We start from the raw sequence: 17,710 nt of genomic DNA on the forward strand, positions 1-17,710 counted from the left end.
TGTGAGCTGTACTCCTGTGAGTCGGACATCTCCCAGTTCATACTTGATGCTCTCCCGCAACTTCCTGTTATGGATGAGTTCGTTGAAGAACCCTCATCACCTGAGCTCAAGAAGGCCATAAACCGCCTACCAAACAAAAGAGCACCCAGCAAGGATGGAATCCCAGCCAAACTGCTCAAACACGGAAAGTCCCATCTTTTGCCACACCTTTAAGATCTCTCTCTCTCCTGGAAAGTAGGCTGTGCTCCACAGCAGATGCGTGAGGCCAAATCATCACACTATACAAAAACAAAGGGAGCAGAGGAGACTGCAACAACTACAGGGGCATCTCACTCCTTAGCCTCACAGGGAAGGCCTTTGCTAGCGTCATACTTTTATAAAACTCCATTTACTTGCAGACTGAGTTTACCCGGAAGCACAATGTGGTTTTGTGCTGGCAGATCTACTGTGAACATGATTTTTCTCCATACTTCAGCTACAAGAGAAGTGTAGGGAACAGAGAAAACCCCATTACCTTACTTTTGTAGATCTCACTAAGGCATTCGACACTGTCAGCAGAGCAGGGCTGTACAAGATTTTGGGAAAAATTAGCTGTCCACCGAAGCTCCTCCGTCTCATCCGTTCCTTCCATGCCAACATGTACTGCACTATACAGTTTGGCTCCACTTCCAACAGTTCGGAGTGAAGAATGGAGTGAAACAGGGTTGTGTCCAGGTCCCCACTCTGTTTGGCATCTTCTCCATGCTCTTGACCTTTGCCTTCCCTGCAGATATGGAAGGAGTCTATTTGCACACTAGGTCAGACGGCAAGCTCTACAATCTATCGAGGCTGAAAGCGAAGACAAAAACACGCCATGTCCTGATCAGAGAACTCTGCTAGGCTACTGATGCTGTGCTAGTTGCTCACGCAGAAACTCAGCTACGAAGAGTCATGGACTGTCTCTCCCATGCCTGTAACCTGTTCTCCTTGGCTGTTAGCCCTGATCTCACTGAGCATCACCCCACTGGAAGTGGTTAGCAAAATCTGCTACCTTCGGTTCACGGTGACAGACAATCTGTCTCTTGATTCAGAGCTCTATACACTCATCGGAAAAAGTGCATGGGAAAGCATTAACCTGACCCTTAAGACTAGGTTGATGGTTTATTAGGCCTGTGTTCTCAGCATCTTGCTGTATGGCTGTCAAACTTGAGCAACTTACAGCTACCAGGAAAAGAAGCTCGATAATTTCCATTTTCACCTGCCTGTGGTGCATTATGGGTATATCCTGGCAGGACAATATGGCAAATGTGGCAGGCCTTGCAAAGGCAGAGCTCTCGAGAGTGTTGGCATTAATCAAAACAAGGCAGCTTCTGCAGGATGGAAGGTGGTTGCGACCCAAGGACCTTCTGTGTGGTGAGGTAGCTGGAGCCAGGCGACCAGTGGGGCATCTGAAGCTCTCCTTAAAGGATGCTTGCAAACCTGTCATGAATGGGCCTAAACATTGACTATCGCACCTGGGAGTCACTAGCTGGCAACAGGGGGAAATGGCAACACATGCTGTGGACTCGCGTGCACTGCCTAGTGGCTGCAGTAGTTTGGCAACACGGGCCAGCACTGAAAACAATAACTCTCGGTGTCATTCGGCAGCTTCACGTGCAGCACTTGTGGCAGAACTACCTCTCAAGATTGGTCTTCACAGCCATCAGCAAAGGTGCACCAAGAGAAGACACCCCATCTAAATGGATTGTTTGCTGCATGTCCATCATCTTTGGTAGATGGAAGGATGCCAATATCACTTGCAGGTCAGAAACAGTGTCTTTGTAAATGGGATACCCGGCTGGGATGGTAGATGGAGCATTGTTATGTGATGACTAATGGTTGGAAGTGAGCAACAGTCTCAAATACCCTTAGGGTGATTTCTTTTTAATGCAACAATCCTTTTTAATTTTATTACTGAGGTTTCTCATTTGATACCACATTTAAAATACTTTAACCTTGTAGCAGCTGTGCTTTTATTGAACTTGTTTACATGAACATTCATGAAAATGTGGATGTATGAATCTGGTTTCTGGTTAAAGATCCTTGTTTCTGCAAAATAAATATGGAGAGTTTAACCCCCAACATTTGCACTCAGTAGGACTTAGGTTTTTGCATTATATAGAAATCCTCCCAAGACGATTACCCATCAGAGATGTTAAGCTGGGAGAGAGAGAGAAATGTGCAGAGGTCACTCTCAAGAGAGGAGCAGTTTTAATAGTTAAATATATTTGTGCTGTGTGAGACTTCACCTGCCCTGGGGATGCAGTGATTGAATTGGAAAGAAAAATGTGTAAATGAAAAACTAATTTCATAAAGCAAGTCAGCCGTCGTTCAGTTGGTAGCACTACTGCCTCTGAGTCAGAAGGTTGAGAGTCTCGTGACTTGGGCACAAAACTCCAGGCTGACTCTGCAGTTCAATACTGAAGGAGTGCTGCAGTGTTGGAGGTGCCATCTTTCTGATGATATGTTACGCTGAGGTCCCATCTGACCTGCTGGTGAATGTAAGAGCCCATGACGCTAAGAAGATCAGCGGAGTTATCCCTGTTGTCTTGGTCAATATTTATCTCTCAACCAACATCACAAAAAAGGTTATCTGGTCTTTATCACATTGATGTTTGTGCAAAAATAAGCTGCCGCATTTCCCACATTTGCAAAAGTGACTACTACACTTTAAAAGTACTTCATTGGCTGTAAAGCACGTTGGGACTTGGGGTCATGAAAGGTGCTATGTAAATGCAATTTTTTTTGCATTAATACTTTGTGTACGGATGTGCGCATAGGTGTGTATATAAAGGGCTATAATGGTACAAATAGCTGAATTGAACACATGTTTTGACAGCTTTTTTCCCCCTTTGAACATACAGGTGGGACTGTGCAGCAGAACGGCCAGCTAACGGCTGAGATTCAGGAGGAGGCATCCATTAACAACATCAGCATGACGGTCATGTCCAACAAGCGCCACAGCATGCATGATAAACTGCACTTCCCTCGCACAAACCTCAAGGCAATCACAACCCTGGGTATGTCATGAAGGCATCATTTGTCTGAGAAATTCTTTTAAGAAATTTCCTCACCCCTCTTCTCTCACTGCCTTTTTCCAGGAATTAAGTTGACATTAGGAAGAGTGTGAAGTATTGGATGTGATGAACATAGGGAGAGAGGAAGTAATAATGGGATTAGCATCCTTGAAAGTCGATAAGTCACCAGGGTCAGATGAAATGTATCCTAGGCTGTTAAAAGAAGCAAGAGAGGAAAAGGCAGACGATCGGACCATCATTTTAGTCCTCACTGGATACAGATGTAGTGGCGGAAGTTTGGAGAACTGCTTACGTTGTACCTCTGTTTAAAAACAGAGCGAAGGATAGACCGAATAATTACAGGCCAGTCAGTCTAACCTCAATAGTGGGCAAATTATTGGGATCAATTCTGAGACACAGGATAAACTGTCACTTAGAAAGGCACAGGTTAATCAAGGATAGTCAGCATGGATTTGTTAAAGGAAGATCTTGTTTGATCAACTTGATTGAATTTTTTGAAGTAACAGGAAAGATAGATGAGGGTAGTGCAGTTGATGTTGTCTACATTGATTTTAGCAAGGCTTTTGACAAGGTCCCACATGGCAGACTGGTTAAAAAAATAAAATCCCATGGGATCCAGGGAATTGCAGTAAGGTGGATACAAAATTGGCTCAGTGGCAGGAAACAAAGGGTAGTTGTTGACGGTTGTTCTAGCGACTGGAGAGCTGTTTCCAGTGGCATTCCAAAGGGCTCAGTACTGGGTCCCCTGCTTTTTGTGGTATATATTAACTATTTGGACATAAATGTAGGGGGCATGATCAAGAAGTTTGCAGACGACATAAAGATTGGCCGTTTGGTAGTTAGTGAGGAGGATAGTTGTAGTCTGCAGGAAGATATTGATGGTCTGGTCAGATGGGTAGACAAGTGGCAAATAGAATTCAACCTGGAGAAGTGTGAGGTGATGCATTTGGGGACGTCAAACAAGACAAAGAAACACACGATAAATGGGAAAATGCTGAGAAGTGTAGAGGAAGTGAGGGACCTTGGAGTGAATGTCCACAGATCCCTGAAGGTAGCAGGACAGGTTGATAAGGTGGTAAAGAAGGCATATGGAATCCTTTCCTTTATTATCTGAGGTGTAGAATACAAGAGCAGGGAGGTTATGCTGGAACTGTATAACTCATTGATTAGGCCACAACTGGAGTACTGTGTGCAGTTCTGGTCACCTCATTACAGAAAGGATGTAATTGCACTAGAGAGGGTACAGAGGAGATTTACAAGGATGTTGCCTGGACTGGAAAAATGCAGCTATGAGGAAAGATTGGATAGGCTGGGGTTGTTCTCCTTGGAACAGAGAAGTCTGAGGGAAAATCTGATTGAAATGTGCAACATTTTGAGGGGCCTGGATAGAGTGGAGGTGAAGGGTCAAGTCACCTTAGCAGAGAGATCAGTGACGAGGGGGCATAGATTTAAAGTGATTGGAGGAAAGATTAGAGGGGAGATGAGGAAAAACTTTTTCACCCAATGGGTGGTGATGGTCTGGAACTCACTGCCTGAAAGGGTAGTTGAGGCAGAGACCCTCAACTCATTCAAAAGGAGTCTGGATATGCACCTCAAGTGCCGTAATCTGCAGGGCTTTGGACCAAATGCTGGAAGGTGGGATTAGAATAGGTGGATCATTTTTCGGTTGGCACAGACATGATGGGCCAAGTGGCCTCTTTGTGCCTTAAACTTTCTATGATTATGAGAGAGCCAATATCCCACAACCCATGTTACTGCTATCATATTGTCCACGATCTCCACTATTATAATCGTGTTCCAGATCAGAGGATGAGGTGTTGCAATATGGCGATATGCTAATGCAACACAATTATATAATTTCAGTATACACTGCCGACAGGAGTGATGTGTGAACCTGTTGAGTGGAATCCTGATCTCATTGCAACATCAAAGATTCTGAAGGTGCTTGATAGGTTCGACACAGAGTTGTTTCTCCTGGCTGGGGAATCTAGAACACAGGTATAGCCTCAGGATAATGGTTCAATTTTTCAGGACTGAGATGAGAAATTTCTTCACTCAGACAGTTGTGAATCTTTGGAATTGTTTATCCTTGTAGGTTGTGGATGCTCTATTGTTGAGTCTGTTCAAGACCAAGATTAGTAGATTTTTGATCTCTTGGAATCATGGGATATGGGGAGTGGACAGGACAATGGAGTTGAGGTAAAAGATCAGCCTTGTTGTTTTGAATGGCAGAGCAGGTCTGGGGGACCAAATGGTCTACTCCTGCTCCTGTTTCTTATGTTATTTCTCCACTTCTTGCCAGGGCGTTTGTAATGATAGCATAGCATCACTGGTTATATCTTCAGGAAGGCCTGCTGAACAGAGGGCGTTTCAAAAAATGCCCTTTTGGCATTGTATCTGCTCTCAAGATGACTGGCTGCTGCCTTAAAAATCTAAGTGGGGTGGAGAGAAGTGAGGTTAATCCTTAAATACTCTGTTCAGGGAAATGTATTTTGTTGGTTGCCTCGTGAGTTAGCATATTAGTGCTTCACCTTTTTTCGGATCTGAGCTTCAATCCAGCCCACAATTAAGGTCTTCGTCTTATTTGCTGTGCAAGTGTTCTCTAAGTCTTTCCATATTGAGTATTGGTGCAGAGTTAGAGGAACACAATCTTGGGGGTTGGACCAGGAACTTTTTAATGGATTATTTCCACAGCAGGCAGTAACTTTAGCAATGTGGGATTTTAAAGTATTGCCCACTCAGTGGCAGACCTGATGTAAGTGCACTTTCTGATGTGATGAATGTTACAACCAGGAATCTTGCCAGTTCAATACTGTTCTGTTCTGAATTAGCTTCACATAACTGTGCTGATTGAGATCAGCTACAGTTGATTAAAGGACTTGTAGAAACTGAGCCAAGATTTCATATTTATAATTGCTGTTTAATCACATACATGTGCATGGACATTACATGAACTAAATTTGACTCAGCTGTAATGTCTGCCAGGGCTAGGAAATTACTCCTGCACTCACCCTTTCAGGTACTCAGGCTGCTAATTCTTGTGCAATTGTATCACAGCCTAAATAAGCATCTGCAGGGGAGAGTTCCCATGAGGAAATACCTGGCCTTCAAGTGTTTCTCCAAAAGAAACACTCCCATCTGAAAAAGATACTCAATGTGCAGGAACTAACGATGTAGCAGCTAATTGCAGTGGTTTGACCGATTTTCTGTGCTTGCAGAATATGAAATTTTATTTCCTTTAAAACATACATCCTGTCAAAAAACAAATGATTCCCCTCAATATATCATTGTGATGTTATAAATTTGACACATCATTCAACCTTTGCTCTTACGTTTGTAACTGCAGGAAAAGGAGAGTATGGCGAGGTCTTCTTAGCTAAAGCCAAAGGGATTGACAAAAATGAGGCAGAGATGGTGGTTCTGGTGAAGAGTCTGACCACACGGGATGAGCAGCTGCAGCTAGAATTCCGTCGAGAGTTTGAGATGTTTAGCAAGATGAATCACAACAATGTAGTGAGACTGCTGGGTCTGTGCCGTGAAATGGAGCCACACTATATGATCACTGAATATGTTGATCTGGTAAGTGACGTGAAGGGGAGCTGCTCCACTGTATTGTTCAGTCAGCTCTGAAAATGTCACGGGTGTGTCTTGAAACATTTTAATCCAGCACAATTCATGAACAAATTTTGTAAAGAGCACATTGCCTTCAAACTGCCAGAACTCTGAAGGAATTAAGCTAAACAGCGTGAAGGTCCTGAATTAGTTATTAAATCATTAATGTTTGCTCTTCTTGAACTGATACCACATATTCATTATTTGTGTTGGGCTTGGCTCAGTGGTAACACTCTAACCTCAGATACTTGAGCACAAAATGTTGGCTGATACTTCAGTATAGTACTGAGGGAGTACTAACTGGAGGAAGAGACTCCACAAACATCACCACTCTCAATAATGGCAGAGCCCAGCATGTCAGTGCAAAAGACAAGGCTGAAACATTTGCAGTCATTTTCAGCGAGAAGTGCCAAGTGGATGATCCATCTTGGCCTCCTCCTGAGGTCCCCAGCATCACAGATGTCAGTCTTCAGCCAAATCAATTTACTTCAAAAAAAGAGCTGGATAATTATCTGAAGAGAAAAAATGTGCAGGACTATGGGGAAAAGGCAGGGCAGGGGGACTAAATGACTTGCTCTTGCAGAGAGTTGGGACAGATACGATGGGCTGAATGGCCTCCTTCTGTGCAGTAACCATTCTATGATGCCACGTGATATCAAGAAACAGCTGAAGGCACTGGATGCAGCAAAGGTTCTGGGACCTCGCAACAATCTGGCTGTAGTACTGAAGCAGAGTGCTCTGGAACTAGCCGCCTCCTTGGCCAAGCTGTTCGAGTACAGCTACAACGCTAGGGGAGGTGGTGCCACGGTGGTAATGTCATATGACTGGTAATCCAGCAGCCCAGGTTAATACTCTGGGATATTGCTTCAAATTTTACCATGGTAGCTGCTGGAATTTAAATTTAATTAAATCTGGAATTTAAAAAAAAAAAGCCATGAAACCATTGTCAATTCTCATAAAAACCCATCTGATTCACTAATGTCCTTTAGATAAGGAAATCTGCCATCCTTACCTGGTCTGGCCTACATGTGACTCCAGACCCAGTACAACAAGGTGGTTGACTCTTAAATACCCTCTGAAATGGCCTAGCAAATCGCCAGAGAAAAGTCTAAAAGAAATGAAACTGGACGGACCACCTGGCATTGACCTAGGCACTGGAAACAACATGTCCTCCTTAGTAACATCCAGGGGCTTGTGCCAAAATTGGGAGAGTTGTCCCACAGATTAGTCAAGCAACAGTCTGACATATTTCATACTCACGGAATCAAGTGTTGAAGACAATATCCCAGATGCCACCACCACCATCCCTTAGTTACAAAGTCATTAATGTTTGCTGTTCTGTCTGAACTGATACCACATATTGATTATTTGTGTCCGAGGTGGCGGCACAGTGGTATACAGTCAGGAGGGAGTTGTGTTGGGAGTCCTCAAATTTGACTCCTGACCCCATGAAATCTCATGGCATCAGGTCAAACGTGGGCACAGAAATCTCCTGCTGATTATCACCTGCCACCCGCCCTCAGCCATTGAATCAGTGCTCCTGCAAGTTGAACACCACTTGGAAGAAGCACTGAGGGCGGCAAGGGCACAGAATGTACTCTGGGTGGAGGACTTCAATGTCCATCACCAACAGTGGCTCGGTAGCACCATTACTGGCCGAGTTCTCAAGGATATAGCTGCTTGACTGGGTCTGTGTCAGGAGGTGAGCGAACCAACAAGAGGGAAAAACCTACTTGACCTTGTCCTCACCAGTCTACCTGTCGCAGATGTATCTGTCCATGACAGTATTGGTAGGAGTAATCACTGCACAGTCCTTGTGGAGACAAAGTTCCATCTTCACATTGAGGATACCGTTCATCATGTTGTGTGGCACTACCACCGGGCTAAATGGAATAGATTCAGAACAGATAGGAACATGGGATTAATGTAGGATTAGTATAAATGGGTGGTTGATGGTCGGCACAGACTTGGTGGGCCGAAGGGCCTGTTTCAGTGCTGTATCTCCACAATAAATAAAAAAAATTTTTAAAAATTAAAAAAATCTAGCAACTCAAAACTGGGCATCTATGAGGCATTGTGGGCCATCAACAGCAGCAGAATTGTATTCAACCACAATCTGTAACCTCATGGCCCAGCATATCACCCACTATAGCATTACCATCAAGCCAGGGGACCAACACTGGTTCAACAAAGAGTGCAGGAGGGCATGCCAGGAGCAGCACCAGGCATACCTAAACGTGAGGTGTTAACCTGATGAAACTACAACACAGCACTACGTGATTGCCAAACAGCGTAAGCAGCATGCAATAGAAGAGGAAAGCGCAACCAACAGATCAGATCTAAGCCCTGCAGTGCAGCCACATCCAGTTGTGAATGGTAGTGGGCAATTAAACAACTAACTGGAGGAGGAGGCTCCACAAATGTCCCCAACCTCAATGATGGAGTCCAGCACATCAGTGCAAAGGTAGAAGTGCCAAGTGGCTGATCCATCTCGGCCTCCTCCTGAAGTCCCCAGCATCAGATGCCAGTCTTCAGCCAATCCGATACACTTTGTGATATCAAGAAATAGCTGAACGCACTGGATGTTAAAAAGGCTGTGGGCCCTGACAACATTCTGACAACAGAACTGAAGACTTGTGCTCCAGAACTCGCTGCGCCCCTAGCCAAGGTGTTCCAGTACAGCTACAGCACTGACACTGTGGAAAATTGCCCAACTATATCCTGTCCACAGAAAGCAGGACAAATCCAACCCAGCCAATTCACACCACGTCAGTCTACTCTCGATCATTAGTAAAATGATGGAATGTGTCGTCATTTGTGCGACAGCTTCAGCAATGCTCAGCTTACTCAGCAATAATCTGCTCACTGACGCTCAGTTTGGGTTTCGCTAGGGCCACTCAGCTCCTGACCTCGTTACAACCTTGGTCCAAACATGGACAAAAGAGATGAAGTCCAGAGGTGAGGTGTAAATGACTGCCCTTGACATCAAGGCTGCATTTGACTGAGTATGGCATCAAGGAGCCCTAGCAAATCTAGAGTCAATTGGAATCAGTGAAAACTCTTCACTAATTGGAGTCATACCTACCACAAAGGAAGATGGTTGTGATTGTTAGAGGTCTATCATTCCAGTCCCAGGACATCACTGCAGGAGCCCTAAACCCAACCATCGTCAGCTGCTTCACCAATGACCTTCCCTCCATCATAAGGTCAGAAGTGGGGATATTTACTGACGATTGCACAATGTTTAGCACCATTCGCGATGACTCGTACTGCGGCAGTTCGCGTCCATATGCAGCAAGACTTGGACAGCATTCAGACTTGGGCTGATACGTGGCAAGTAACATCCGTGCCAAGCAATGACCGTCCCCAACAAGAGAGAATCCAGCCATCTCCCTTTGACATTCAATAACATTATCATCTCTGGATCCCCCACCATCAACATCCTGGGGGTTTTCATTGACCAGAAACTGAACTGGATCAACCATGTAAGCACTGTGACTACAAGAACAGGTCAGAGGCTAGGAATTCTGTGGCGAGTAATTAACTGCCTGTCTCCCCAAAGCCTGTCCACCATCTACAAGACACAAGTCAGGAGTGTGATGGGATACTCTCCGCTTGCCTGGATGAGTGCAACTCCAACAACATTCAAGAAGCTTGACATCCAGCCCACTTGACTGACACCCCATCCACCACTTTAAACATTCATTCCCTCACACACCAATGCACAGTGGCAGCAGTGTATACCTTCTACAAGATGCTTTGCAGCAACTCGCGAAGGCTCCTTCGATAACTCCTTCCAAGCCCTCGACCTGTACCAACTAGAAGGACAAGGGCAGCAGATGCATGGGAACACCACCACCTGCAAGTTGCCCTCCAGGTCACACACTATCCTGACTTGGAAATACTTGGAAAACTGTTGCTTCACTGTCACTTGGTCTAAATCCTGTGGGAGTACCCATACCACAAGGACTGCAGTGATTCAAGAAGGCAGTTCACTACCACCTTCTCAAGGGCAGTTAGGGATGGGCAACAAATGCTGGCCTTGCCAGCGACACCCACATCCCATGGAAGAATTAAAAACAAAAATTAGCATCTACCTGACTGTGGAAAATTGTTCAGGTATGTCCTGTCCACAAAAAGCAGGACAAATCCAATCTGGCCATATACTGCAATATCAGTGTATTCGCAGTCACCAACAAAGTGATGAAAGGTACAAAAACAAGAAATGCTGGATTCACTCAGCAGGTCTGGCAGCATCTGTGGAAAGAGAAGCAGAGTTAACGTTTCGGGTCAGTGACCCTTCTTCGGAAGTGATGAAAGGTGTTGTCGATAGTGTTATTAAACGACACTTAGTCAGCAATAACCTGCTCACCGATGCTCAGTTTGGGTTCTGCCAGGGTCACTCAGCTCCTGACCTCATTCTAGCCTTGATCCAAACCTTTATTTCAACTTAATTTGAATTCTTTATAACCTTGTGTGTAAAATGCCCCATCGGACAAATTCCAACTTTGCAAAAGCAAGGAAATCTGAAATAAAAACTGAAAATGCTGGAAATACTCAACAGGTCTGGCAGCTTCTGTGGAGAGAGAAACAGTTAATATTTCGGGTCGATGATCTTTCATCAGAACTCTCCATGCAATTTATGGGTTTCACATCTGGATCTGAACTTTTGTTTTGGATCTCTGAATCCAAAGCTTGTATTTGGATTGTTTTCATCAGCTGGTGCAGTCTAAAAACTGAATCGCTACACATGCAAGAAATACAAAGCTGTGCTTGCTCCAACTGGCAACCTGTCTTATGGCTCCAGTAAGAGCTAAATCCTATATTTATTTATGCTACATCAGTAACTATGTGCTCTCTGTAATCTCCTCTGCTTAACAATCATCCATGTCTCACGAGATCTGTTTGCTGCTGAGTTAATGGCTGAGCTGTGCCGTAACAGTGTAAGTGGAAGTGACCATGTACCAGTTGTAGTAGCTGAGCTCCTCACGCTCATTCCTGGAAGATTCAGGTTCTTATTTCTCAGGCTTGTGACTGCAGTTTTGTGAAGTGACCATGATGACTAGTGATAGCATGGTATCTGGAGACCTATCGGTATTATTAAACAATAGTGAAAGCTAGAAAAGTTACAGCTTTAATCAATGTGCCGCATTCAGTCAAAGTGCTCAGGTAAGCTGCAAACCAGAATTACTAAATATTTAACTAATTATGTTGATTTAAAATCTTAAATAGCTTTACTAGATGATAAAACAGAACAGGTGTTGATTCTAACATTAAATCTGATGGGCTATTCGGTGCTTCTGATTCCCCACATGGTGAAATCTGGCATGCAGTTTTGGTGGTGCTGACTAGACACTGACATGGGAATTAATTAGGATTTTAACCGTGTTTTTTCTGCTTTTGGTTCGATCAAATTTGTTCCAATCTGTTCAATTTCTAAGGAAATGTGAATTAGAAATGTTTTATACCTTTCCCTCCTGGAAGTGATGACTTTTGTGAGCAAGCAATCTATGTGCAGGCAAAATTTTGGTAACTCACCCAGATACTATTTCTCAGGTGATCATAAGGGGCAATAACTATCAGCAGACTTTTTTTTAGCCATGGAGGTATCACAGCCAAGCTGGACGCTAACAGTACTTTGCATCCATGACTCAGCTTACTGCAAGTTCCTTGAATAACAGTCAAGCGTGGGAGCTCAGAGCCTGTACACCTGAAATAAACCTGGTGACGCCAAGGCCCTTGACTCTGCAACATGTCCTTGTTGGCATCCCACATTCCACAAACTACCAACTTCTCCAGATCTCATTGTGCATGCTGTCTGCTCCAGCTCTGCAACCATGTATGCCTGGGAGCATTCTATTTCTCTGACTTCTGCATCTTGTTTATCTCTCTCCTTCACCCTCTTCACATCAAAGTTGTGTGGTTTTCAGTTGTCTGGATCCTGTGTTCTGGAATTCCCTTCCCAAATCTGCAACTTTCTCCTTTTAAAATCCCCTCAAAGCTCTTCACTTCAACCAAACCTTTGATCATCCCTTCACTGAATTGGTCTTTTTCACTCACCTTGGCGCTTTTAACTTTAACATCTGTGTTCAAGTGGCTGCTAACTGAAGAATTAAATTTTTATACAGTATTTTTATATGATATCTTGTGTCACGGGGTATTCACAAAGTGCCTTACATTGTTATTTTAGTAAAATAATCACTATAGTTATTTAGGCAAACAACCTAGACCAGGGAACTAACTTGGGCTCGACAGCACACTGTGGTGCATTTATTCAAAGAACTATTGGGGCATTGCTTTACTGACATTTTCATGCTAAACTGTGCTTATCCTTTTGTAGAAGTTATCCCACTTGGTAAAAGGTATAAGGTAAAGGTCATAAATGGGAATTTTTCATATCGCACAAACAATATCCATTGTGGCAGGATGCTTTAATTGTAACTTCCCTTCTTTAATGTGCTCATATTATGGAAAATGGCTCCTTCCCCTGCTCACCCTCCTTTCTAAATATAGCACTTTTGTCCCACCCCATCCTCCCCCCTCCCCCTCATCAAACCTCATCCCAACACTCGTCTCTCTCCCTACCCTAGAAAATCTTAAAACAAATGATGCACAGTTGTGCCAAAAGTAACTTAAGCCAAGACAAATTGCAGTTCATGTGCCTTATTTCAATTGTGGTTATAAACTTGAAGCAACGGTGTGGGGTATATTTGGGAGAGTACAGTGATAAGCTCCTGTTTTGGTGTTTGCACTGTGTCTTCAGTTACTGCTGAATGTTTAAACATCGCCACTCTTGTCTTCCAGGGAGATCTGAAGCAGTTTCTACGTATTGCAAAAGGCAAAGAAGAGAAGATCAAATCTCAACCGTTAAATACGAAGCAGAAGGTACAGAGTCGAGGATTCTCAGTTGGGGCTTTTAAATCATTTGAAGTGTCATCTAGAAAATTGTTCTAGGAATTCAGCCATTTGAAGTGAGCTAGATTTCCATATATGGGCACTCCTTATATACATATATAAAAAAAATCCTGAAGCCAGAATAATAAAATACTTGAGAGACTTGAACTGTGTTCCTCCAAAACTTGGAAGGAAACCATGTTAGTTCACTTTTTGTACATATTGAAACCCTGATGTAGCTTCAGAAGATCTGTTTCCCCACATGCAACTGCACTAGTGTCGCTGAATAATCTAGTGATTGTTGGCCTAAGAATTTTGTTTTCACCTCTTTCCCCTTGTCTTCTGAAGGTAATAATTCATAGTATACTGTAAGATTTAGGTTTGGGAGTCACAGATACGCAAAGAAGGGGGTTGAAAACTCATAAGTAATTTTAAAGCAGTTTATTAAGCAACAGTTTAAATATAATGAATATGAAGAAGTAGCAGTTTAAATGTGATGTAAATAGAAGTATAAGGCCTACAAAAGATGATTTTGCAGCTGGAAGGGCAGTCCTTTTTTTTCTCTGTCTTTTCACCTTCTCCAATTAGCCGAGGTGTCAGGAAGCTCTCTCTCTCCTGCCAGACGGGGGTTGTCATCTCTTCACCTCTGAGCACCCATTGATGTACCTTATTTTTGGGGGCTGGTAGTTCACCCTATGTCAATCACTTGTTCGAACCCTTCTAACCAATGAAGAAAGGACAGGTATCTGAGGTTTTGGGTCATCACCTCCTTGTCCATCGTTCTGCCCCCGAAGTCACCTTTCACCTTATCTCCTGCTTGGTATTGCTTGTAAACTTCTGCCAGACACTTGCCTAGAGTGTACGAGGCTCCATCTTATCAGCTTTAAGAACGTCTTGTTTCAGATCCTATGTTAGAGTCGTGTCCTTGGAGAGATGACAGGCCTATGCTGTCCTAGCGGCCTGCCATAGAATCTTTCTTAGGCGAGAGAGAGAAGTATTTCTGTAAGAATTCTATACTATTATGAGAAGCATCGGTTATTAAAGACCCCATTTCTTACAATGTAGTTTCATGGAGGCCCTCTGGGACCTTGCCCAACTGCTGCTTATTCACGTCATCCCAAGATGGTGAGTTTTGGTAGCTGTTGAACCATGGAAATCCCATCCTCACATGACATCCACAGTTGCCCTTTCCAGCAGGTTGTAGGACAACAGTCGGAAGTGGGGTCCCTGGCTGTTTTTCTTTCCCTTGCCCAGGTCACTGAAGCTGATTGCCGCACAGCAGCTCAACAGACTTAGTAATTGAACCCAAAATCTTCTAGTCTCCATGACTCAAGAACAACTTGTATTTTGTTAAAGACACAATATAAATATAACATCAAAAGGCACCTCATAGAGGCATTATAAAACAAAGTATAACACTAAGCTATAAGGAGAAACCAAAAGCTTGCTTTTAAGGACTGTCTTAAAGGAGGAAAGCAAAGTGGAGAGGTTTAGGGAGGGAAATCCAGTGCTTAGGGCCTAGCAGCTGCAGGCACGGTCACAAATGGTGGAATGATTTAAAATTGGGGATGCTCAAGAGGCCAGAATTAGAGGAGCAGATATTTCAGAGGGTTGTGAGGTGAGAGATTGCAGAGATAATGGTTCATAGAGGCATAACAGCACAGAAGGAGGTCATTTGGCCCATCGAGTCCATGCCAGCTGTCTGTAGAGCAATCCAATCAGTCCCATTCCCCGTCTGTATCCCCATAGCCCTGTAAGTTTATTTCCCTCAAGTGCCCATCTAATTTCTTTCTGAAGTTATTCATTGTCTCCTTGTACCACACTTGTAGGCAGCAAGTTCCAGGTCATTACCATTTGCTGCGTAAAACAAGTTCTTCACATCTCTTGCCCAAAACTTTAAATCTGCGCCCCCTAGTCATTGTACCACCAGCTAATAGCTTTTCTTTGTCTGCCCTATCCAAATACATCAGAATGTTGCACACCTCGATCAAATCTCCCCTGAATTCCCTTTGCTCCAAAGAGAACAACCCCAGCTTCTGCAACTTAACCTTGTAGCTAAAATCTCTCGTCACTGGAACAATTCTGGTAAATTTCTTCACCCTCTCAAGGACCCTCACATCCTTCCTCTAGTGTGGTGACTGGAACTGAATGCAGTACTTTGTCCTAACCAGAGTTTTGTAAAGATTCAGCATAACTTCCCTGCTTTTATACTCATATCTCTATTTATGAAGCCCAAAATCCCATATGCTTTGCTAACTACTCTCTCAATATGTCCTGCCACCTTCAAAGATCTACGTACATGCACCCCCAGGTCCCTCTGTCCCATCACACTCTTTAGAACTGTACCATTTGGTCTATATAGCCTCTATTTATTCCCTTTTGCCAAAATGCATCCCCTCACATTTCTCGGTGTTAAATTCCATCTGCCACTTGTCTGTCCATTCTGCTGGCCTATCAACGTTCTGTTGCAATTGATTGGTATCCTCCTCACTAGCTGCCACACCTCCAATTGGTATCATGGGTAAATTTTGAAATTTTGCTCTGTATTCCAATATCCAAGTCATTTATAGTGGTCCAAGCACTGCCCCTTGGGGACCACCACTGCCTACCATCCTCCAGTCTGAAAAGCAACCATTTACCTCAACTTGCTGTTTTCTGTCCTTAAGCCATGTTTTTATCCAAACTGACACTGACCCTCCTATTCCGTTCGCCTCAATTTTGTTAGCCAGCCTTTTATGTGGTACGTTGTCAAAGGCTTTCTTAAAATCCATATAGATAACATCCATTGCTTTCCTTTCATCAACCTTCTCTGTTACTTCATCAAAAAATGAATTAGATTAGTCGAGTACAACCTGCCTTTACACAAATCTGTGCTGGCTCTCCTTAATTAGCTCAAACCTGTCCAAGTGCCTGTTTAATTTTTTTCTCTCTGTTTCGAAGACCTTACTCACAACAGATGTTAAATTGACTGGACTTTAGTTACCAGGAATGACCTTGCACCCTTGAATAAGGGTATGGCATTTGCCACTCTCCAATCTTCTGGCACCTCCCCTGATCTAAGGACGATTGGAAGATTATGGCAAGCCCTTCTGCTATCTCCACTTCCACTTCCTTTAACAACCTGGGATGTAAGCCATCCGGACCAGGTGGCTTATCCACTCTAAGCATAGCCAATCTTTTCAGAACATCCTGCCTATCAATTTTCATCTCATTGGTTACCTCTACCATCTCTGCTTCTGATATTTTGCTAGATTCCTCTTAATAAACACCGATAGGAAGTACTCACTTAGTAGTCTAGTCTTGCCCTGCACCTCTAAACATATATTACCCTCTGTGCCCAATAGGCCCCACCCCACTTCTTACTACCTGCTTACTCTCTACGTGCCAAGTAATGATTTTTGGGTTCCCTTTTATGTTAACTGCCATTTTATTCTCATTCTCTCTCTGCCAGTCATTGTTTTTGGCCTGGTTCTTTGAAGAATTCATCTGGCATGCATCATACACCCTCCTTTTTTTGTTCATATTCTCTGTCTCCCTCATCATCCAAGGAACTCTGGCTTTGGTTCCCTTACCTTTCGCCCTTGTTGGAATGTACCTGGCCTATACCTGAAACATCATCTCAACAATCACCCATTGTTCTGTTGCAGTTTTTCCTGTCAGTCTTTGGTTTCATTTTACCCTGGCTAGATCCCCTCTCATCCCGTTTAAGTTAGCCCTCCTCCAATTTAGAAGTTCCACTACAGATTGTTCCTTGCTGCTTTCCATTGTTAATCTAAACTTGTGTGATCACTCTCACCCAAGTGTTCCCCCACAGACACTTGGTCTACTTGGCCTGCCTCATTCGCCAGTAACAGATCCAGCAATACCTCCATTCCAGTTGGACTGAGAACATACCGGTCAAGGAAGTTCTCCTGAATGCATTTGCTTGCACATAGGTTAGAATAGTCAAGTTTGGAGGGAACAAAGGGATGGATGAGAGTTTCAGCAGCAGAAGAGCTGAGACAGAGGTGGAGTGAAGTGATGTTGCAGAGATTCTGGGCGCTGCACTTCAGGAAAGATGTGGGGATATTGGAGAGAGTACAGAAAAATTTCACGAAAATGGTTCCAGCAATGAGGAACTTCAGGTATGAAGATAGATTGGAGAAGTA

General features: G+C 43.7%; 1 protein-coding gene across 4 annotated transcripts in view; it reads left to right on the forward strand.

Annotated features, from left to right (window-relative positions):
• Positions 1-17,710, forward strand: part of LOC137366035 (inactive tyrosine-protein kinase 7-like) — a 583,411-nt gene that overhangs the window by 491,903 nt on the left and 73,798 nt on the right. For all 4 annotated transcript variants that reach the window (XM_068028160.1, XM_068028157.1, XM_068028158.1 and 1 more), the window contains 3 exons: positions 2,883-3,038; positions 6,403-6,635; positions 13,473-13,553. In XM_068028160.1, coding sequence (XP_067884261.1) covers positions 2,883-3,038; positions 6,403-6,635; positions 13,473-13,553 — 470 coding nt within the window. The remainder of the gene's footprint in view (positions 1-2,882; positions 3,039-6,402; positions 6,636-13,472; positions 13,554-17,710) is intronic.

This window comes from Heterodontus francisci, chromosome 3, assembly GCF_036365525.1.
Source record: "Heterodontus francisci isolate sHetFra1 chromosome 3, sHetFra1.hap1, whole genome shotgun sequence".
NCBI classification, from domain to species: domain Eukaryota; kingdom Metazoa; phylum Chordata; class Chondrichthyes; order Heterodontiformes; family Heterodontidae; genus Heterodontus; species Heterodontus francisci.